At 36.2% G+C, this 24,420-nt stretch overlaps 2 protein-coding genes across 2 annotated transcripts in view; both read right to left on the bottom strand.

Annotated features, from left to right (window-relative positions):
* The window catches only part of LOC142236606 (uncharacterized), a 747,498-nt gene that overhangs the window by 603,915 nt on the left and 119,163 nt on the right, over positions 1–24,420 (bottom strand). The gene's annotated exons all lie outside the window — the stretch shown is intronic.
* On the bottom strand, positions 7,624–8,235 carry LOC142235224 (uncharacterized). The gene is made up of 2 exons (XM_075306489.1): positions 8,140–8,235; positions 7,624–7,980 (listed from the first exon to the last, which is right to left on the bottom strand). Exons 1-2 carry the CDS (start codon positions 8,149–8,151, stop codon positions 7,744–7,746), a joined length of 249 nt encoding a protein of 82 aa, XP_075162604.1. The 5' UTR covers positions 8,152–8,235; the 3' UTR covers positions 7,624–7,743.

Raw genomic sequence — 24,420 nt, 5'->3', positions numbered from 1 at the left:
TCGACTTTTGTACAAGAAAAAAAACTTAATATTAGAGAAATGCGTCTTCTATGCTAAGCAAAATTTGCATTCCTATTTTAATGATATGAAATTTTTGACCTCACGACAATATTTTTTTTTTTCAGTGTATGTACTCTTCGGAGAAATACAAAACAATTTTTTTTAGTTTGTAACAATACCTCAGAGACGGTCATATAAAATTCATGTGACACTGTTCAACAACCAACACAAAAAATTGGTTAATGAGAATGCCATACAGACATACAAGATAGCACTTACAAATTTCCAGAAAAAAAAAATATATCGAAAGACAGGGTGAAGAGTCACAACACAACTTAAATGCATTAGCCAAGTTAAAAATTCTCAAAACAAAGTTAAGACATCAGTGAGTAAGTGATGAATGAATGACAATGGCTGTGAGTATACCAACCAACACAAACACAACAAGATCTCAGAGATGTGAGTAATGAATGAATTAATGGACATCAAACATCATTGCTAGACTCTCCCTTTCTTATCTACATTTCCGTTTGCGTCCTCTCTCATAAGAACCATTGTTCTCTTTCACTCTCATTCCCTTCTATTTAATTCACAATAGTCTCACACTGCGACAATAAAATATAAACAAAATATAAGAGGAAATAATTAATTTGAAGTGTATTTATTACACAATGCCATGGGTGGCTTATTAGTAAACGAGTCATGACATCTAAATAAAATGAAAATTCATAAAAAAAGGTGAGATACTCGTGAAGGGGGGACTATCATATAGACACTTGAATGACAGCTAAACTACCATGTCAACTTGCATAGATAATGGCTGGGGTGCCTAAGCATATTAAATATAGGTTGATCTATTCAGTATTGGTCAGAGCTGTGAATAAAACAAGCAAACTAAAAAATCATCACCTACACTGAAAAAAAAATTGTCATGACGCCAAAGGTTTCATGCTTGACATAGAAGACTCATTTCTCTGATATTAAATTTTTTTATTTGTCCAAAACTTGATAAACTTTTCAATAAAATCGTTTTGAACTTAGAGCTAGACGAATAAAAGAATATTGAAACAAATTTCAAATCAGCCTTAAATTAGATGATTGTTTGTAATGTAAAGTCCAATGAAGCCCACCGGGGTTCATTTCACATTGTTTAAGGGCAATCTTAATATTAACACATAAATTGAGCAGTAATGTGTAATACTTACAAAATTATTGATTAAAACCAATTGTAGTAATTACCTGAAAAGATATTTAATGAAAAATAATATGTTAGTTATATTATAATGAATTGCATTTAAATAAAACGAAACGTACTTTGCATAGTATTATTAAAATCAAAAGGGGTACATTATTGCAGTTTTAAATTAAGGTGAAATGTATGAAATTTCCAACCAAATTCAGGTTGCTATTACTTCTAAACCGCTCGTCTGACAGCTGGCCAATTTATTCCACACTGGAAAAAAGCATGCCTGGTTCCAAAGATTTTGTCTTTATTTTAACAATTTTGGTATTGATTCCGAGACAAAGAAGCAGAGAATACCAGTAAGGATACTTTTAAGACACAATTCTCTTTTAAATTTGGGTTTTGTGTACTTGCTTCTACACTGAAGAAAATATTGACCTAATATGGAAGATTATGCAACTTAAATTTTAGGACTCAAAATATACGCAATGCTAAGGACAAAATTCTTTAAAACAATAACATTTTAATTAAAAGAAAGTTTATAATCCTTGCTTAAAAATTTTTTTCATTAAATTTAGGACACAAATCTTGAAATTTTGTGTCCCTCTGCTGAAGTTGTAGATCTTTGAAGTAAGGCAAAGTTTCCTTAAAATAAAGAAAAACATTTTTAATTTAAAGAATTCGTCTTTAACTCAACTGACATATTGAATTTTTAAATTTAAGAAAAAAACGCTTCAAACATAGGCTAAGACTTATTTTAAGGATTTGAATCTTTGGTTTCAAGTTTTTTTAGCATTAAGAAAACTGTCTTTACTTTGAAGTACCTGGCATAATTTGGATTTTGAAATTGGAATTTGGTTGTACATAAATACCTTTATTAATATATCGCAAAAAGAAAATAAAAACTCGATGAATGATATCTGTATCCAATTTTAATTTTATTGATCCTAGATTTAAAGACAGGAGAGGTCCGTAAAAAATGTCTTTATTTTAAAGAACCGCATCTTTGGCTCGGAATCAATACCAAAATCCTTAAGGGAAGGTCAAAATCTTTGGATCCAAGTAAACTTTTTTTTGAGTGTAGGAAGTAAATTTTAATTATTCGTTTTTTTCAGCTTTTTTTTTCTTCATATGCCATAAAAGTCCTTTTAAAACCAGTTAACGACAATTTTATTTTCAAATTTAGACTCGACTTCCAGTAGGATTTATGCTATGTTTCAAGTAAAAAAAGTCTTTAAAATAAAGTGTTAAAAAAATGTCCTATTTTTGAACGATTTTTTGCTTTGTAGTCAAGATGCAAAAAGACAACAAATTTAAAGTTCATTAATTTTAAAGAATTTTTCTGCATTATTAAAGTCAAGTTGACCTTACTCCAAAAAAATTTTCTTTCATGTTATGATACCCATTTTTAAATCAAATCACTTAATTATAAGGACAATACGACTTCATTGAAAAGTTTATCGCCTTTTGAACAAGGAACTTTATATTAGAGAAATGCGTCTTCTATGTTAAGCAAAATTTGCATTCGTATTTTAAGGACATGAAATCTTTGGCCTCACGACAATATTTTTTTCAGTGCAGTGACAGTTCATGTTATTGGTTACCAGCTTATATAAGCTTTTTGATATATTCCATTCAGAAATAATGTTATTCGTGATGGAATTCAAACATGCCAGTGGGATTGCTTTATAATTGGCTGGAACACTAAATATTATACCTAGAGCCCTCCAGCATATAAGAGAGAAGAGTGCAGATCAGATTTGATCGAAATCCACAACGCAGTGGCAGAAAACTTGCTCGTTAGCTAAACATTTCACAAGAACGTATACAAGACATATTGAAAAACAAGTAAGGAAAGTCTAAAGTCGGGCGGGGCCGACTATGTTATACCCTGCACCACTTTGTAGATGTAAATTTTCGATACCATATCACATCCGTTAAATGTGTTGGGTGCTATATATAAAGGTTTGTCCCAAAGACATATATTTAAATATCACTCGATTTGATCAGAATTTGATAGACTTTTACAAAATCTATAGACTCAAAATTTAAGTTGGCTAATGCACTAGGGTGGAACACAATGTTAGTAAAAAAAATATGGCACGCACAGCAACAATGCTAATTCTACTCCCTGTGTAAAATTTCAACTAAATCGGAGTTAAAAATTGGCCTCTGTGGTCATATGAGTGTAAATCGGGCGAAAGCTATATATGGGAGCTATATCTAAATCTGAACCGATTTCTTCCAAAATCAATAGGGATCTATTCTGAACCAAAACACATACGTGTGCCATATTTGAAGTCGATTGGACTAAAGCTGCGACCTAGACTTTGATTACAAAAATGTGTTCACGGACAGACGGACATCGCTATATCGACTCAAGAGCCCACCCTGAGCATTTTTGCCAAAGACACCATGTGTCTATCTCGTCTCCTTCTGGGTGTTGCAAACATATGCACTAACTTATAATACCCTGTTCCACAGTGTGGAGCAGGGTACAATGAGCGTGGACTAAAGCCAATCAAGTACCAAGCAGTGCAAGATCTCGCCGATGCCCAAACATCGTTAGACTGGCAAGTTCTAAGGAGTTGCTTCGTTTGCATGACAATGGCCAGTTACTGAATTTTGTACTCATTTTTATACTTTTCAACTTAATTTGTTAGCACATTATTTTTAAGTGCAACCATATTCAATTCAATTAATTTTATTCATCCGAAATTTCATAGGTTTACATAACAGGTTGGCTGATAAGTCCCCGGTCTGACACATAGATGGCGTCGCTAGTATTAAATGCATATTATTTTTATATAGTACCAACCTTCAAATGATTCGTGTCAACATTTGACGTCTGTAAATCAATTAATTTGTGAGATAGAGCGTCTTTTGTGAAGCAACTTTGGTTATTGTGAAAAAAATGGAAAAAAGGTATTTCGTGTTTTGATAAAATACTGTTTTCTGAAGGGGGAAAATACGGTGGAAGCAAAAACTTGGCTTGATAATGAGTTTCCGGACTATGTCCCAGGGAAATCAACAATAATTGATTGGTTTGCAAAATTCAAGTGTGGTGATATGAGCACGGAGGACGGTGAACGCAGTGGACGCCCGAAAGAGGTGGTTACCGACGAAAACATCAAAAAAATCCACAAAATGATTTTGAATGACCGTAAAATGAAGTTGATCGAGATAGCCGAGGCCTTAAAGATATCAAAGGAACGTGGTGGTCATATCATTCATCAATATTTGGATATGCGGAAGCTCTGTGCAGAATGGGTGCCGCGCGAGCTCACATTTGACCAAAAACAACAACGTGTTGATGATTCTGAGTGGTGTTTGCAGCTGTTAACTCGTAATACACCCGAGTTTTTCTGTCAATATGTGACAATGGATGAAACATGGCTCCATCATTACACTCCTGAGTCCAATCGACAGTCGGCTGAGTGGACAGCGACCGGTGAACCGTCTCCGAAGCGTGGAAAGACTCAAAAGTCCGCTGGCAAAGTAATGACATCTGTTTTTTGGGATGCGCATGGAATAATTTCTATCGATCATCTTGAGAAGGGAAAAACCATCAACAGTTACTATTATATGGCGTTATTGGAGCGTTTGAAGGTCGAAATCGCGGCAAAACGACCCCATATGAAGAAGAAAAAAGTGTTGTTCCACCAAGACAACGCACCGTGCCACAAGTCATTGAGAACGATGGCAAACATTTATGAATTGGGCTTCGAATTGCATCCCCACCCACCGTATCCTCCAGATCTGGGCCCCAGCGACTTTTTCTTGTTCTCAGACCTAAAAAGGATGCTCGCAGGGAAAAAATTTGTCTGCAATGAAGAGGTGATCGCCGAAACTGAGGCCTATTTTGAGGCAAAACCGAAGGAGTACTACCAAAATGGTATCAAAAAATTGGAAGACCGTTATAATCGTATAGAAGGGAACTATGGTGAATAATAAAAACCAATTTTGACAAAAAAATGTGTTTTTCTTTGTTAGACCGGGGACTTATCAGCCAAGCTGTTATTAGTGCGTATCGTCTCCATAGTAGGCAACATCGAAGCTTTTCGTAGCTTTGAAATCAAAATTTTATCGCCAATTGTATTGACCCTTGAGGGAGACCAGCTGGGATTGACTTTTGTGAAGAGGTGCAGTTATTTACGAATACTGCAAACGTTCTATTGGAGAGAAAATCGGCAATTATTTTACAGAGGTATTTTGGGATATTCATAGAAATCATTTTAAATACTAGTCCGTAATGCCACACTGTATCGAAGGCCTTTTCGATATCTAAAAGTACCACTCCAGTCGTGTATTTGTGATGATTTTAGTATGAATTATTTTTACTTGGTGGACGGTGCTGCGCTGTCTTTTAAAGTCAAATTGCTCTTTAGTAAAGAGTTTGTGATATGTGATATAATCGTTGAGTCTGAAGAAAATACATTTTTCATACACTTTGCCTAGATTGCTTAGTAGACAAGGAGCCACCGTGGTGCAATGGTTAGCATGCCTGCCTTGCATACACAAGGTCGTGGGTTCGATTCCTGCTTCGACCGAACACCAAAAAGTTTTTCAGCGGTGGATTATCCCACCTCAGTAATGCTGGTGACATTTCTGAGGGTTTCAAAGCTTCTCTAAGTGGTTTCACTGCAATGTGGAACGCCGTTCGGACTCGGCTATAAAAAGGAGGTTCCTTGTCATTGAGCTTAACATCGAATCGGGCAGAACTCAGTGATAAGAGAGAAGTTCACCCAAGTGGTATCACAATGGACTGAATAGTCTAAGTGAGCCTGATACTTCGGGCTGCCACCTAACCTAACCTAACCTAGTAGACTGATGGGTCTATAGCTGGAGGGATTATAGTGCAAGCATATAATGTTCATAAACTACACTCAAAAAATTTTTACTCGAATTCATATATTTCGACCTTCTCTTGGCGATTTTTGGTATTGATTTCCAACCAAAGATGCCGATTCCATAAACTTAAGACATTTTTAAGGACCTTTTTTAACTTTAAATCTAGGTCCTATAAATTTAAAATTAGAATACACATCTCATTTATCGAATTTTCTTTTCACAATATATCACCAAAGGTATTAATGTACAAATAAATGTGAGGTTACACTCAAGAAAAAAAAAAGTTTACTTGGATGCAAAGCTTATGACCTTCCCTTAAGGATTTTGGTATTGATTCCGAGCCAAAGATGCGACTTCTTTAAAATAAATAAATGTTTGAACGACCTATCTGGTTTTAAATCTACGACCAATGAAATTAAAATTAGGATACAGATCTCATTTATCAAATTTTCATTCTCTTTTCGCGGTTTATTTATAAAGGTACTCACGTACAAATAAATTTCAGTTTAAAAATCCAAATTATAACGGGTACTTCAAAGTGAAAAATGTTTTCTTAATTCTAAAAAAAAGGTTTGGAAGGTTCAAGTGTAGTTCACCATGGGTTTAGTGAACTGCCTGAATTTATTCTTATAAATGGTTGATAGTTTTGCCGCAAGTAGAGGATGCTGATGAGGAATGTGGTAATTCCGAAACGTACGTCCATCCAACCATCTTGCAGTCTATAGGGCTTTGCCCAAATAAATTTGACAAACATTCTTTTCCTCTGTTGGCTAAGCAACTCTTGTAGTTTAGTCAACACAATGGTTTTAAAGCTGAGATCAAAACAACAAATATAAAAAAAAAAACTTTAAACCAAAGACGCTAAATCCTCAAAATAAGTCTTAGCCTATATTTGAAGCGTTTTTATCTTAAATCTAAAGTTTCAATATTTAAGTTAATTTAAGGACAATTTCTTTAAATCAAAAATGTCTTTCTTTACTTTAAGGAAAATTAGCCTTAGTTCAAAGACATGCTTTAACCGAGGGACGCAAATTTACAAAATTTGTGTCCTAAATTTAATGGAAAAATTTTTGAAGCAAAGATTATAAATATTATTTTAATTAAAACTTCATTGTTTTAAAGAAATTTGTCCTTAATATTTTGTAAATTTTGCATTCCAAAATTTAGCTTGCGTAATCTTTAAAATCACGTGAATATTTTTTTCAGTGTAGGTATAGTGACAGCCCTATATTTCAAACTCACTTGTGATCAATCAGTGATGCATCAGTTTAAAAATCCAAATTATATCTAATACTTCAGAGCAAACATTGTTTTCTTAATTTGCATTGATTTTCTTAATGATGGAAAATCTTCAAAACATCTTGAAAACATTTTTTTTTATAAAAATGTCTTTATTTTAAAGAAATTTGTCCTCAATTTTGTGTAGATTGTATAATCTTACATATGGAGTCATTTGAGATATTTTATTCAGTATGGTCGGCATATATTGAACCTGTTTTCTCTCCTTCCCAATTTTGTAGTATATTTCACCAAAGTTGTGAATGAACATGGATTCAATTCCCATATACCATAAAAATCATAAAATAAAGTTTTTTTTTTTGTTTCCGCTCTTGTATTTTAAGCAAGAGTGATTTTATTTAAAGTCACAAATCGTTCAACACACTTTAGCCATTAAATGTTCATCAAAATTACAACGCCAAGTTTCCGATCTATTTACGCAAGAAGTAAGAGGCAGCATAAGGATAAGTGTAAGCACTAGCATATGGAGCTGCTACATAAGGTGAGGCAGCAACATAGGAGGCAGCGGCATAGGGAGCAGTATAGGCAGCTGTGTAGGCGGCAGTGTAGGGAGCAGCAGCCACATAAGGAGCAGTGTAAGCCAAAGGAGCAACAATACCAGGCTTAGCAGCGGCCAAGGCAACGATAGCCATCAAACACAAGGCGAACTAAATGGATCACATCAAAAAGGAAGAGACCAGTGGAAAATGTGAAAAGAAGGAAATCGTTTAATAACATTTTCAAACTTTTTTATCCTTTCCTGCCCAAACCCAAAACAAACAACAAGCTAGAAAGGAAGTGACTTTCTTGGTTTTACATAAACTTACGAATTTGAACATTTTGTTTTGTTGTTGTTGTTGTGCTTGGAAGATACTTGTGGTTTATCAAAATGATTTAATTAAACTGATAACAAATAATTTAAATTGTTTGCTATTTATACTTAAAATAAACAAAAACAATATCCCAAAATGGTTCATCATAGTGATAGTCAATAGTTTCAGTCTAAGGTAGTTTCCTCCAATCGCCCTAAGTCTAGAAGTTAAGCCAACTTGATAAAAAAAGAGGGCCAGGCGACAGTACAATGTTGTGTTCTTCATATAAACAAATTTACATACAAAATTGTATGAGTGTGTGCGTGTATGTGGGGGGTTATACATGAGCACTTGTTTTCAGGCCTTTTTTAGCTGGTGTTTATTGTCGTTGTAATTACGGAAGGTGTTGGCAGAATTTTAAATTAAATATCGATTTTTATTTGCATGGAACATAAAAATCGCCACCAACATCGAGGGCAACAATTCGGACTTGGTCATCGCACAATGGGATACATTTCTTTTAATAGGCCTCAGCCTATATTGTCGTGGATTTTCTCATTCTTTAATCTGGATGGGAAAAGTCGATTTACCACAAGTTTCAATATTTACTTAAAGTTTTCAGAGACGGTTGAAAGTTGTCCCGCGACAAAAATTCGGTATAACCTTTACTTGGAACATGGTCGGGGAGGAGAATCTCTATCGAGTACGTTGTCTTCGACATTTTCACCGAAACATAATTAGTAATCAGAATTTTTTAATATTTAGCATTTTTGAATATTGTTCACCCCGAATTTTTAATAATATTTGATATAATTTTTCGAGAGGTGAAAGACGAGCCCATATCATTAACATGTGGCGCTTGAGATCAAAATTGAATTTTCAGCTCATCTCTTTGGCAAGTAAACTCGGTCATTTTGTTTATTCACAAACTGCTTAATTTGGAACTGCTCAATCGGAGAAAACCAAAATTGGTAACTGGCCGATGTCGTGCAAGCGAAGCATTTCCTGACTTTCCCCTCTATGTCTTTTTGTGCATCGGTGAGGTTTTACACTTTTTGGAACTTCAATGGTTTTAGTCCAATCTCATTTTTCAACATATGTTGCATCTCGTATTCTCGCGATATATTCAGCTCACGAGCAAGGTTTCTACCACTGCTACGTGGATTACGATCAAATGCGGATTTCGGACAAAGACGAGGTCCCCGTTCCCATACTCATATCCAACGATGTCTTCCACTACCTTCCACCAAACATTTCCAAAATATGTGGTACTTTTTATACCCACCACCATATAATGGTGATGGGGGTATAATAAGTTTGTCATTCCGTTTGTAGCACATCGAAATATCGATTTCCGACTATATAAAGTATATATATTCTTGATCAGGGAGAAATTCTAAGACGATATAGCCATGTCAGTCTGTCTGGTTGTCTGTTTGTTGTAATCACGCTACAGTCTTCAATAATGAAGCTATCGTACTGAAATTTTGCACAAACTCGTCTTTTGTCTGCAGGCAGGTCAAGTTCGAAGATGGGCTATATCGGTCCAGGTTTTGATATAGACCCCATATAAACCGACTTCCCGATTTGGGGTCTTGGGCTTATAGAAACCGTAGTTTTTAACCAATTTGCTTAAAATTTGAAATGTAGAAGTATTTTGGGGCCGTAAAGATGTGTATCGGTCCATGTTTTCATATAGCCCCCACATGGACCGATCTCTCGATTTTAGTTCTTGGGCAAATTTATCAAATTTGCCTGAAATTGGAAATCTAGAGGTATTTTAGGACCATAAAGAGGTGTGCCGAAAATGGTGATTATCGGTCCATGATTTGGTATAGCCCCCATAATGTCCGATCTCCCGATTGTATTTCTTGGCCTTCTAGAATCCGTAGTTTTTATGCAATGTACCTAAAATTTAAAATCTAGAGGTATTTTAGGACCATAAAGAGGTTTTTCAAAAATGTTAATTATCGGTCCATGATTTGGTATAGCCCCCATATAGACCGATCTCCCGATTTTACTTATTGGGCTTCTTGAATCCGTAGTTTTTATGCAATGTACCTAAAATTGAAAATCTAGAGGTATTTTAGGACCCTAAAGAGGTTTTTCAAAAATGGTGAGTATCAGACCATGTTTTGATATAGCCCCCATATAGACTGATCTCCTGATTTTACTTATAGGGCTTCCGGAAACCATAGTTTATATCCTACTTGCCTGAAAATCTAGAGTTTTTTAGGACTGTAAATAATTGTGCTGTATATAATATTGTGCATCAGTACAGGTTTTGATATAGCCCCCCGTAAAAACCGGCCCGATTTGGGGTCTAGATTCTAGGACCGTCATATAGACCGATATAGAAGGCGCACTGATCATGAAAATTGCTTGAAACTGAATGTACAATTTCAGGTAAAATTTTTAAATGTATCTTCGGGAAGCGTACTGGTTGAACTGATCTGCTTGGGAGAATATTTGTCATGAAATCCCCTGAAATTCTATATATTATCAATTAAGTCGCTACGACGAAGAATTTGCAAAGGAAAATATTATATTTGATTCATGGTAGTGGGTACTTAAGATTCGGCCCGGGCGAACTTACTGCTGTATATACGAGTACTTGTTTTAATATATTTCAGTTCAAACTTGGGATTGAATCGCTATTTTGATGTTACGGCCTTCTCTTATGTTATGCAAGGGAGCCACCATGGTGCAATGGTTACCATGTCTGCCTTTCATACAAAGGGTCATGGCTTCAATCTCAGTTACAACCAAACCCCAAAAAGTTTTTTCGTCGTGAATTATCTCCTCTCAGTATTGCTGGCAATATTTCTGAGTATTCCAAAACTTCTCTAAATGATGGCAGTGCAATGTGAAACGCCGTTCGAACTAGGCTATAAAAATGAGATCCCTTGTCATTGAGCTAAACAAAGAATCGGGCAGTACTCATTTATAAGAGTTAGGTTAGGTGGCAGTCCGATGCATCAGGCTCACTTAGACTATTCATTCCATTGTGATATCACATAGGTGAACTTCTCTCTTATCACTGAGTGCTGCCCGATTCCATGTTAAGCTTTATGACAAGGGGCCTCCTTGTTATAGCCGAGTCCGAACGGCGTTCCAAATTGCACTAAAACAAATATGTAATTCCGGTATATGGATTATATAAGCAAGGATTATTGCTCTACATGTTCAAAGTATTGAATGGAGTCGGTGGAAGAACGAACATTTTTCAAAGAACAATTATGAGCAGTGGACGAGATACAAGGCAGTAAAATAATATAAAAACAGTAAGATGTCGGTTGGAAGTAACGAAACAAAGAATTCGATATGCTGGAACAAGTCACTACAATCCTTTACCTCATAGTCTGAAGAATAGTTCAGGGATATCTACTTTTAAAAATAATTTGAGAAAGTACATTATAGAAAATCTAGAAGAATTTTTGTAATCTTGAATATTCAGATAATTTATAAATAATAGTTGAACTTTAGTTAGTTGTCAGATAAGCCTCTATAAGCCTATAAGGCGCTGGGGTGGTAAATTGTTAACATTGTATTGAACTATCATGAATAAATAATATTATTTAAAAAAAATCATCCTACCATGGTCCGTACCGTTCATATATGAAAGAGCGAAGATAGGTCCGAGTGCAGATTTGGGAAAAATTCTGTACTTTTAAAACATAATCACATTTGCGATCCCGGAAAATGGCAAGCTATAATCATCAAACGTAACAGGCTAGTATTAAATGCATATTATTTTTTATATAGTACCAACCTTCAAATGATTCGTGTCAAAATTTGACGTCTGTAAGTCAATTAGTTTGTGAGAATAGAGCGTCTTTTGGAAGCAAATTTTGTTATTGTGAAAAAAAATGTTTTGAAAAAGTGTTTTGATAAAATACTGTTTTCTGAAGGGAAAAAGTATGGTGTAAGCAAAAACATGGCTTGATAATGAGTTTCCGGACTCTGTCCCAGGGAATAATTGATTGGTATGCAAAATTCAAGCGTGGTGAACTGAGCACGGAGGACGGTGAACGCAGTGGACGTCCGAAAGAGGTGGTTACCGACGAAAACATCAAAAAAATCCACAAAATGATTTTCAATGACCGTAAAATGAAGTTGATCGAGATAGCAGAGGCCTTAAAGATATCAAAGGAACGTGTTGGTCATATCATTCATCAATATTTGGATATGCGGAGAGATGGTCTGTATCAAACATTTTTAGGTTTGCGACTGTCGCAAAGTTGTAAACGTAACATACGCGTCGTAAATGTAGAAAAAGTAATAAAAGTCGCAAACTCAAAATACTTTAGTGGCGTCAGCTAGGCAGCGAATTCGATGATATCCAAGACGATGGTATGTGCGAAGAAGTTGCAATTCTTAGGAATGTTCACAATTTTCGGTTTTAGTCCCCACATTTTCCCTATTGCCTTTTGCACGAGTACAGGGTAACCGTGGATTTTCTCGTCCTTTCTTAGCTTTAAGTTCAGTCTCCTGTCCAATATAACCCCAAGGTATTTTGCACACTCACCAACGGGAATTTCGATACCACCTAAGAAAATAGGCTTGACCATGGGAAAACTTTCACAAATTTCTGCAGACACTCACAGCGAATGCTGTCAAACTAAATTTAAAAATTTTCAGGATTTCTTCTATTCAAAATTTGGTTTTCTACAGTAGGTTTACGACTTTTGCGACATACGTATTATACCGTCGCAAATGTATGTCGCAAAAGTCACAGTTTGTGACAGGCCAACCCTGGATATGCGGAAGCTCTGTGCAAAATGGGTGCCGCGCGAGCTCACATTTGACCAAAAACAACAACGTGTTGATGATTCTGAGCGGTGTTTGCAGCTGTTAACTCGTAATACACCCGAGTTTTTCCGCCGATATGTGACAATGGATGAAACATGGCTCCATCACTACACTCCTGAGTCCAATCGACAGTCGGCTGAGTGGACAATGACCGGTGAATCGTCTCCGAAGCGTGGAAAGACTCAAAAGTCCGCTGGCAAAGTAATGGCCTCTGTTTTTTGGGATGCGCATGGAATAATTTTTATCGATTATCTTGAGAAGGGAAAAAACCATCAACAGTGACTATTATATGGCGTTATTGGAGCGTTTGAAGGTCGAAATCGCGGCAAAACGGCCCCGTATGTAGAAGAAAAAAGTGTTGTTCCATCAAGACAATGCACCGTGCCACAAGTCATTGAGAACGATGGCAAAAATTCATGAATTGGGCTTCGAATTGCTTCCCCACCCACCGTATTCTCCAGATCTGGCCGCCAGCGACTTTTTCTTGTTCTCAGACCTCAAAAGGATGCTCGCAGGGAAAAAAATTTGGCCGAAACTGAGGCCTATTTTGAGGCAAAACCGAAGTGATTGACTCAAAATGCTTTATCGGTCCATTTTCATTTAACAGGTTGGCTGATAAGTCCCCGGTCTAACACATAGATGGCGTCGCTAGAATTAAATGCATATAATTCTTATATAGTACCAACCTTCAAATGATTCGTGTCAAAATTTTACGTCTGTAAATCAATTAGTTTGTGAGATAGAGCGTCTTTTGTGAAGCAACTTTTGTTATTGTGAAAAAAATGGAAAACAAGGAATTTCGTGTTTTCATACAATACTGTTTTCTGAAGGAAAAAACACAGTGTGGCGCAGGGTATAAAAAAAAATACGGTGGAAGCAAAAACTTGGCTTGATAATGAGTTTCCGGACTCTGCCCCCAGGGGAATCAACTATAATTGATTAGTATGCAAAATTCAAGCGTGGTGAAATGAGCACGGAGGACGGTGAACGCAGTGGACGCCCGAAAGAGGTGGTTACCGACGAAAACATCAAAAAAATCCACAAAATGATTTTGAATGACCGTAAAATGAAGTTGATCGAGATAGCAGAGGCCATAAAGATATCAAAGGAACGTGTTGGTCATATCATTCATCAATATTGAGAACGATGGCAAAAATTCATGAATTGGGCTTCGAATTGCTTCCCCACCCACCGTATTCTCCAGATCTGGCCCCCAGCGACTTTTTCTTGTTCTCAGACCTCAAACGTATGCTCGCAGGGAAAAAATTTGGCTGCAATGAAGAGGTGATCACCGAAACTGGGGCTTATTTTGAGGCAAAACCGAAGGAGTACTACCAAAATGGTATAAAAAATTGGAAGGTCGTTATAATCGTTGTATCGCTCTTGAAGAGAACTATGTTGAATAATAAAAACGAATTTTGACAAAAAATGTGTGTTTCTTTGTTAAACCGGGGAGTTATCAGCCAACCTGTTAAGAATTTGTTTTTCTTATAATGAAGTCTTGAACTCCTCCTTAATGCCGATTTTATGTTTTTTTTTAGGGTTATGAAAATATAACCAAATGATAGGGAATTGAAATATGTGTTCGTTTTAAGAAAAAAACACCCCACTGTATAATGGCCCATGAGCAATGTTGGCCAGCATACCGCATGATATTGTAGTTCTTGTTTATGTTATCGTTGTAGTCATTCGGTTCTCTATACCCATCAAACCAAAGGCTTATTGTGCCAATAACCTGGTGCTCTAGTAATCGATAACCAATGACCAAGAACAAAACTGACAACATAGACAACAGACACAGGAGTACCAATAACAACGGGAGCAAGTTTTACACTAAAAGAAAAAATACAAAGACAATATTAGAGACATTGGATTTTCTGAATTGGTTTTGTCTACATGGAATAATTTTTTCTTCACCTCAGTGTACAAGACGAAATTTTTATTCACAACTTGGACTGGGGATGTTCTTGCGAGGAAATAAACCATATTCGGTTACAGCATTGATATGTATTGAGCGATTTTCTCAAATACTTTGACAAATACGACTATGACTCAAAACTCAAATCCTTCCGAAATTTGACAGGAAGTATTCTTTGATATGTGCTACATATGTTCTTGTTGTAGCAGTGTTGTGTGTTCGCTATTGGTACATTAACTTGTGTTCAGATCGAGAAACTTTGGGGTAGAATTAGCCAGGCAAGCGGTTACGGATGGAACACACCTAAATTACACTTCTACCAATCAATGATCGGCTACACTCTGCTGTAGCAGAACAGGATGAACCTTGTGTAGCTTTTACCGTTTCAGCTACAATATTTTTATAAATACTGTTGCGTGGAAAGCTGCCTTATATAAAATCTCTCTATTTTATAAAGCTGGATCTCACGAAAAACTGTCTGGGCAACGTGAATGTTAGTGAGGCCTGGAGCTCACTGAAGCGGTGATCATTGTAATCTCTAAAGTATTCCCACCAATAGGCTATCGTTTGGTTGATAAAGTCTGCTATTCAAAGGTTATCAATTTGTTTAACATGTAAAATATGGAATCAACGATCTGCTCCAAAGCTATAACTCTCTTGTCATTTCCCAGGAGTGAATTGCAAAGTACATATTGGGCATTGAAGAATCCTAACGCCAAACATCAAATAGTTCTCGAAATCAGATACATAATGTCCGAGAAAATAATATGGTTGCGACAAACATTTTACATTTTCTCCCATTTAGGAGGTGCTTTTCTACATGTATTCACATTGTAACAGGTTGGGTGATAAGTCCCCGGTCTGACGCATAGATGGCGTCGATAGTATTAAATGCGTATTAATTTTAAGAGCGAGTACTTTTAAACCATAGGTCCGAGTACTTTTAAACCATAATCACATTTGCGGTAAATTACAAGCTATAATCGTCAATCGTTTTGCGTATAATGAAGTCTCGAACTCCTCTTTAATGCCGATTTTATATTTATGTTGCCTTTCTACCTGTATTCACAATGTATATCTCTATTTACACAGTCCCAGACATTTAATGACCACATAGGGGTTACTGGTGTCTGGCACAAGCGTGATAGGTCTATACTGCATGCAACGTTGCAATATGAAAGGCCTCCACCTCCATTCCTAATGCGATTATTTCGCAGCACATTGTATTCATCACAACGGTGCAAGCTTCAGGTACCGTTTAGCTTTGCCTCTAACGTCACCGCGATCATGATTATGTTCAAAAGTGACATACGAATTAAATCGCAAGCCGTAGGCCGATGAGCTGGAGCCATTGGATAAATCTGGTACAGAAATCCCGCCATTGTGGGATCGATGTGCCGGACATCACTAATTGTGTTGGTATAGGTTATCGTAATTTGCATCTGATGTCATATTCACTATAATGACCAGCTTTACGGAAATAATTAACAACGTCCGCACTTTCTCAGAGTGTAGTATGAAAAGCAAAAAAAGCAATCTTGTCTATCGTTGTTCACCCAGAAAACCGTAGTTTTTCCATGTGCTCACATAGCTTAGAGGTGGTGGAAATATGGTTCGATGTAGGTTTTCATAGTGGATTTCGTCATTGGCCTTGTCGTTAGTTTTGTTGCACTTTGGTCAAAAAACACATCTATTTTAAGTACGGGGTTTTCTGTTACCAAAGTTTTTTCCACCACACATACAGGTCATTATATATAGGTGGACATTCCAAAGGCTTTACCAATTTATAAAAATGGAGGTTCTATTTTGTGTTCCTTTCTCATAGCGGAATGCAATGTGAGATATATTTCTTGTAAACTCTCTTATGACATGTGATGCCACTAGGAATTAAAAAATATACAGAGTATGAGACGAAAACTGGTAACCGAATTGAATAAAGATTCTCATTGTGAAACATTTGAGAAGGTGAGCGCATCGGAACACAGTATGATCCCTGGGATTATATATCACCGTTCACCAAAAAATTTTAAACTCACCATTAGAGAAAATGGAGGTTGGGCAAGTTTTAACTGACACGACTTAAGACTCATTCTAAAGGGCACATGCTGGGACAACTTAGTAAAAGTACCCCATAGAGAGTTCCTCATGAACCAGTCTGGGACAAACTCTTAGGAATTTGTTTTATTATGAGCATCCGAATTAAGCTCCAGAAAGGAAAATTTTTAGTATATTTTGGACAACAAATTATTCGGTTAGTTGTATTTCAGTAAATGTGTAGGTCCAATTAGATTTTATTATCAAGAGAGAATAGAAACCAATAAATTATATGAAAATGTAAAAATTGAGACAAACTGGAGTACGGGTACCAGTCCTGTGATAGAATCGTTAGTTGAAATTTGCAACAAAGATGAGATCTATTTTTGGTTGACTGATAAGTCCCCGGTCTAACATTCAACATAGTTCAACATAGTTCCCTTCAAGAGCGATACAACGATTATAACGACCTTCCAATTTTTTGATACCATTTTGGTAGCACTCCTTCGGTTTTGCCTCAAAATAGGCGTCAGTTTCGGCGATCACCTCCTCATTGCAGCCAAATTTTTTCCCTGCGAGCATCCTTTTAAGGTCTGAGAACAAGAAAAAGTCGCTGGGGCCAGATCTGGAGAATAGGGTGGGTGGGGAAGCAATTCGAAGCCCAATTCATGAATTTTTGCCATCGTTCTCTATGACTTGTGGCACGGTGCGTTGTCTTGGTGGACAACACTTTTTATGCTCTTCACCATAGGATGGGGGGTATATTAACTTTGTCATTCCGTTTGTAACACATCGAAATATTGATCTAAGACCCCATAAAGTATATATATTCTGGGTCGTGGTGAAATTCTGAGTCGATCTGAGCATGTCCGTCCGTCCGTCTGTTGAAATCACGCTAACTTCCGAACGAAACAAGCTATCGACTTGAAACTTTGCGCAAGTAGTTGTTATTGATGTTGGTCGGATGGTATTGCAAATGGGCCATATCCGTCCACTTTTACGTATAGGCCCCATATAAACGGACCCCCAAATTTGGCTTGCGAGGCCTCTAAGAGATGCAAATTTCATCCGATCCGGCTGAAATTTGGTACATGGTGTTAGTATATGGTCTCTAACAACCATGCAAAAATTGGTCCACATCGGTCCATAATTATATATAGCCCCCATATAAACCGATCCCCCGATTTGGCTTGCGAAGCCTCTAAGAGAACCAAATTTCATCTGATCCGGCTGAAATTTGGTACATGGTGTTAGTATATGGTCTCTAACAACCATGCAAAAATTGGTCCACATCGGTCCATAATTATATATAGCCCCCATATAAACCGATCCCCCGATTTGGCTTGCGAGGCCTCTAAGAGAAGCAAATTTCATCCGATCCGGCTGAAATTTGGTACATGGTGTTAGTATATGGTCTTTAACAACCATGCAAAAATTAGTCCACATCGGTCCATAATTATATATAGCCCCCATATAAACCGATCACCAGATTTGACCTCCGGAGCCTCTTGGAAGACCAAAATTTATCTGATTCAGTTGAAATTGTGTACGTGGTGTTAATATATGGCCTCAAACTCCCATGCAAAAATTGGTCTAAATCGGTCCATAATCATATATAGGCCCCATATAAACCGATCCCCAGATTTGACCTCCAGAGCCCCTTGGAAGAGCAAAAGTCTTCCCATTCGGTTGAAATTTAATACGTGATGTTAGTATATGGTATCCAACAACCATGCAGGAATTGGTCCCTATCAGCCCATAATTATATATAGCTCCCATATATCTGCTTGAAATTTGGTACGTGGTTATCGTATATGATATTTAACAACCATGCCAAAAGTGGTCCATATCAGTCCATAATCATATATAGCCCCATATAAACCGATCTCGAGATTTGGTTTTGGAGCCTCTTGGAGGAGCAAATTTCATCCGAGTGATTTGAATTTTGGTACATTGTGCTAGTATATGGTCATTAGCAACCAGTTTTAAGATACCACAACCCAAGTACTTCGATTGTGGATGACAGTCTTTCGTAGAAGTTTCTACGCAATCCATGGTGGAGGGTACATAAGATTCGGCCTGGCCGAACTTAAGGCCGTATATACTTGTTTCTTCTTCATATGGGGCCGTTTTGCCGCGATTTCAACCTTCAAACGCTCCAATAACGCCATATAATAGTCACTGTTGATGGTTTTTCCCTTCTCAAGATAATCGATAAAAATTATTCCATGCGCATCCCAAAAAACAGAGGCCATTACTTTGCCAGCGGACTTTTGAGACTTTCCACGCTTCGGAGACGGTTCACCGGTCGCTGTCCACTCAGCCGACTGTCGATTGGACTCAGGAGTGTAGTGATGGAGTCATGTTTCATTAATTGTCACATATCGACGGAAAAACTCGGGTGTATTACGAGTTAACAGCTGCAAACACCGCTCAGAATCATCAACACATTGTTGTTTTTGGTCAAATGTGAGCTCGCTCGGCACCCATTTTGCACAGAGCTTCCGCATATCCAAATATTGATGAATGATATGACCAATACGTTCCTTTGATATCTTTAAGGCCTCTGCTATCTCAATCAATTTCATTTTACGGTCATTCAAAATCATTTTGTGGATTTTTTTGATGTTTTCGTCGGTAACCACCTCTTTCGGGTGTCCACTGCGTTCACCGTCCTCCGTGCTCATTTCACCACGCTTGAATTTTGCATACCAATAACAAAAGACGCTCTATCTCACAAACTAATTGACTTACAGACGTCAAATTTTGACACGAATTATTTAAAGGTTGGTACTATATAAAAATAATATGCATTTAATACTAGTGACACATAGATGTCAGACCGGGGACTTATCAGCCAACCTGTTATTTGCTGGAACAAATTGTATACAAGGTTAGGTTAGGTTAGGTTATGTGGCAGCCCGATGTATCAGGCTCACTTAGACTATTCAGTCCATTGTGATACCACAGTGGTGAACTTCTCTCTTATCACTGAGTGCTGCCCGATTCCATGTTAAGCTCAATGACAAGGGACCTCCTTTTTATAGCCGAGTCCGAACGGCGTTCCACATTCCAGTGAAACCACTTAGAGAAGCTTTGAAACCCTCAGAAATGTCACCAACATTACTGAGGTGGGATAATCCACCGCTGAAAAACTTTTTGGTGTTCGGTCGTAGCAGGAATCGAACCCACGACCTTGTGTATGCAAGGCGGGCATGCTAACCATTGCACCACGGTGGCTCCCAAATTGTATACAAGCAATGTTTCATTTTGACATTTAAAAAATTATCGAAAATTCAGGTTTACTTGATAGTAAGGAAAATACTTTATAACGAAGGGAAATTTCGTTTGTATAAAATTTCGTCCTGGAGGAAAGTATTTTTTCGTTGTGTGTAAAAAGCTTTGTTAAAAAATGCAAGAAGACAATTGACAACTCGAGATCTATATTCTGGTTTAAAAATTATATAACCTGGATTTAAAGCTGGATTGCTTCCTAGAAGAAACCATATGCAATCCCATCTACAATCTGGTAGATGCCCAGCAATTCAAAAAAATCAATTTTTAATTCTGCGGTAGAACAATGGACTACGAAGCAAAAAACTAATGGAATTCAGCCATTCAGAACTATGGCAGAGAGTCGTCCAGCGATTTACCTTGAATTCAAGATTTGCATCAGATACAAAAAAAGAAAATGGACAGAATTCTATGAATGAGGATTTTGCTACAAAAAAAAAAAAAAAAAAAAAAAAACTTTGAAAAATTACAAGACTAACACAGTACTTGAAGTGTTAGGGTAAATTGGCAGCCCGATTTATTTCAGCCTCACTTATTCTCCTCCATTGTGACACCACAGTAGTGAACAGGGCTGTGGAGCCGGAGTCGGAGTCTGAAGATTTTGCTGGAGTCGGAGTGGTAAAAATTTTGCTGGACTCCGACTCCGGCTAAACCAAATTTTTTAAAACACTAACAGATGGGCTGGATCGATCCATTTTAATGCCCATATCAATTTATTTGAAATATGTCGAACAATCGAAATTATTTTTTTTGTTTTTAATTTTATTTTAAGGCCATATGGAATATTGACAGAAAATTTTTTCAAAGTTGTTTTTTATAGAAAATTTTGTCAAAATGTTATTTCTATAAAAAGTTTTGTCAAAATTTTATTTCTATAGCAAATTTTGTCAAAATTTTAATTCTATAAAAAAATTTATTCAAAATTTTATTACTATAGAAATATTTTTTCTATAGAAAATTGAGTCAAAATTTTGTTTCTATAGAATATTTTGCAAAATTTTATTTCTATAGAAAATTTTGCAAAATTTGGTTTGTTACACAAAAAGTTTTTCAAAATTTTATTTCTATTGATAACTTTATTTCTATAAATTTAAGTCAAAATGTTATTTCTATAGAAAATTTTGTCAAAATTTTATAGTAATAGATTTTTTATTAGAAAATTTGGTCAAAATTTGATTTCTATAGAAAATTTTGCCAAAATTTATTTCTTTAGAAAATTTTCTATAGAAACAAAATTTTGCAAAATTTTATTTCTATATAAAATTTTGCAATTTTTTTTTTTTACTAGACAAACATTTTTCCAAAATTGTATGCTTAATGACAAAGGCCGAACGGAGTTTCACATTGTTGTAAGACCGCTTAGAAGCTTAGAAACACTCAGAAATGTCACCAGTATTAATGAGGGGGGATAATCCACTGATGAAAAAGTTGTTTGCGTTCGGTCGAAGCTTGGATCGACCATGCCCGCCCTTGTATGCAAGGCGGGCATGCTAACCATTGCACCATGGTGGCTCCATGCACTTCGATGCAGATTAGCTAGTTTTGGTCCAACTTAGAATTGCAGCCTCTTCACTCCTATTTATCCATAATCGATAATAACTTGGCTTGACGTATGCCCCATTTTCATTTATTACCAGGCACATATCATGCTAGTTGCATAGTTCTTCGATTTAAAAAAATCGACATCAACTAAGTTAATATCACATATTTGCCTTATATTTTAAATCTACTACAATTTCCCTGAAAAAAAAAAACATAATCCACAAGAAAACACATAAAGGCATTTCCTAACATACTCTCTCATATTTGACACTTTGGCCATTGTTGCCTTTTCAATTCTTTACACACTTTACACATGCGATTAACTTCACTACCAATGGAGCTTATTTGTGACACACTCGCACATACTTTCACACAAACACAAATTCAGGATATTGAAAGGATGATCTTTTATCAACAAAAACCCACAAATTCTAACACTGAGTGGTTGTGAGTAATCGCACTAGGGTACTAGACTATATATAGTCCTGGATTTATTTAGACATTTGGTTTTCTGGGAACACATGCTTCCTTTGGTGGCCGGAGGAATCAGAAGTTTATGGAAGGTAAATACAAACAAGCATAAGGCTGACAAAGCAAACCACGAAACGCGGTAATCCCTCATATCCTGGAAAAGGTAAGCAAGGCATAGTCATGCGACAAACTATGCAAATACATATGAATGCAAAATATTTCGTCCTTCCGCCCTTGCAAAAATTTTATTCAACTAAAAATAACTGATTTTGGTTAACAAGGGGGTTCAAGAGAGGAAGGCTTTATTTAACTAAAGATTATTTGGATTTACTACATGAAAAGTTTGTGTAGCTAAAGTAAATTTTTGTGATTTGTATGAGAGTGTGAGAGGTAACCAAAGTCAAATGTTATCATGTCAAATTGGACGGAAAACATTTGTTTATCTGCCCAGGAGGATGGCTTAATTATTTGGGAAGTCAACCACCGCAAACAATGCTCTAATTTAAGGCTTGAAATGAATTCATGGAATTTACACGAACAACAATTTATTTTGTTAGTTTTACATACCGTTTCCTTTAAATAGGCTAAATGAGGGATCACGAAATTCCCAACAATAGATAATAATTGGATAGAGCTATTTAGGAGGAATTTTAAAAATCTATTTCAAATTTAAATATTTAATCTAACAAAAATAGGACCCCAGACCCAATACAATGGAATTTGAAACTTTTATAGAATACAGGGAAACAGCATAAATACATTGAGAGCATAGAATTTTTTATTTGTCAGGAACGACATTTTAGACAAACAAAATAAAAGACTGTAAAAGTAATGCCCTGCCTGGTGGGTGTACTGTTTGACTACAATTCACGAAATTACAGAAGAAAAAAAATGAACTAAAAGTAAAGAAAAAACTCAATTGCGGCAAATGGACTGAATAGTCTAAGGGAGCCTGAAACTAAATCCGGCTGCCACTTTAACCTAGTATTGGTGCCAAATCATAACCATTTTAGCCATACAGTAGTTCATTCTTATTATTTTTAGAAACAGTACTAACATTTTCTTTTGCGTTAGTTCATATTGAACCTGGTTGTATGCTCATTGAACTTTATATCCATATTTGAGACATACTTAACGAAAGGAAAATTTCATTGGGCAGTGGAAAATTTCGAAAAAAAACAAGTATATACGGCCGTAAGTTCAGCCAGGCCGAATCTTATGTACCCTCCACCATGGATTGCTTAGAAACTTCTACGAAAGACTGTCATCCACAATCGAACTACTTGGGTTGTGGTATCTTAAAACTTCCTAACATCGTTTTCTAAATTGTGAGTTAGTCCATACGTGGTATATATTAGACAAAAAAGTTATGTATAGGTAAGTCTACAAATAATTACGAATCGACATGAAAATTGAAATATGGAGGTCGCTTATGTTACACGCAAAGAAAAAAAACGTTTGGAAAACGTGTACCGAAAACGTTTTTCTTTTGTTAGAGTTTTTTGAATTGCTTCGAAAATTTTAAACTTTTATCACCAAAAAAATTCGTTTGTTACAAAATTTTTATTTTTTCAATAAAAAAAGTTATTTTTGAAATAACAACACAGTCAATTTCGTTTATATCAAACACTGTTCTTTTCTGACTTTAGGTCTTTAAAAAGACACATTTTACAGTTCAAAATTTAATATAGTACAATGTAATGTTGAACATTTTTTCGGAATCTTCCGAACATATCTAGAATATATGTTACAAAAAAAAAAAAAAACTTTGGTCGAAGCAGGGATCGAACCCACGACCCTTGGCATGAGAGTCGGACGTAGCTACCACTGCTCCACGGTGCCAAACTAAATGTTTGTTTCTGTTAAATAAACTTTGTTTATTCGGTTCGTGGGCGCCGCAAGCTATGCTATATAAATATAACTTATATGGATATTTATCTATTGATGACCATAACAGGTACATAGCTCAGTGGTTAGTGTGTTGGCTTACAATGTGCATGGTCCGCGGTTCGATTCTCCGTCCAGGCGAAAGGTAAAAAAAATTTAAAAATTTATAAAATCGTGTAATTTCTTCTACATTGTTGGTATTACAGGAAAAGGTGTTAAGAACTAAAAATCCTTGTGGATGTGAGAAAGATGTGAGGGACAATGCAATTAGCAAGAAAATAATGTTTTTTTTTGTTGAGCTAGTCTTTATGAAATTGTTTTTACATCCTGGAAAAGAA

Source organism: Haematobia irritans, chromosome 4, assembly GCF_050003625.1.
Source record: "Haematobia irritans isolate KBUSLIRL chromosome 4, ASM5000362v1, whole genome shotgun sequence".
NCBI lineage: Eukaryota > Metazoa > Arthropoda > Insecta > Diptera > Muscidae > Haematobia > Haematobia irritans.
This window is presented reverse-complemented; position numbering and strand designations above follow the sequence as displayed.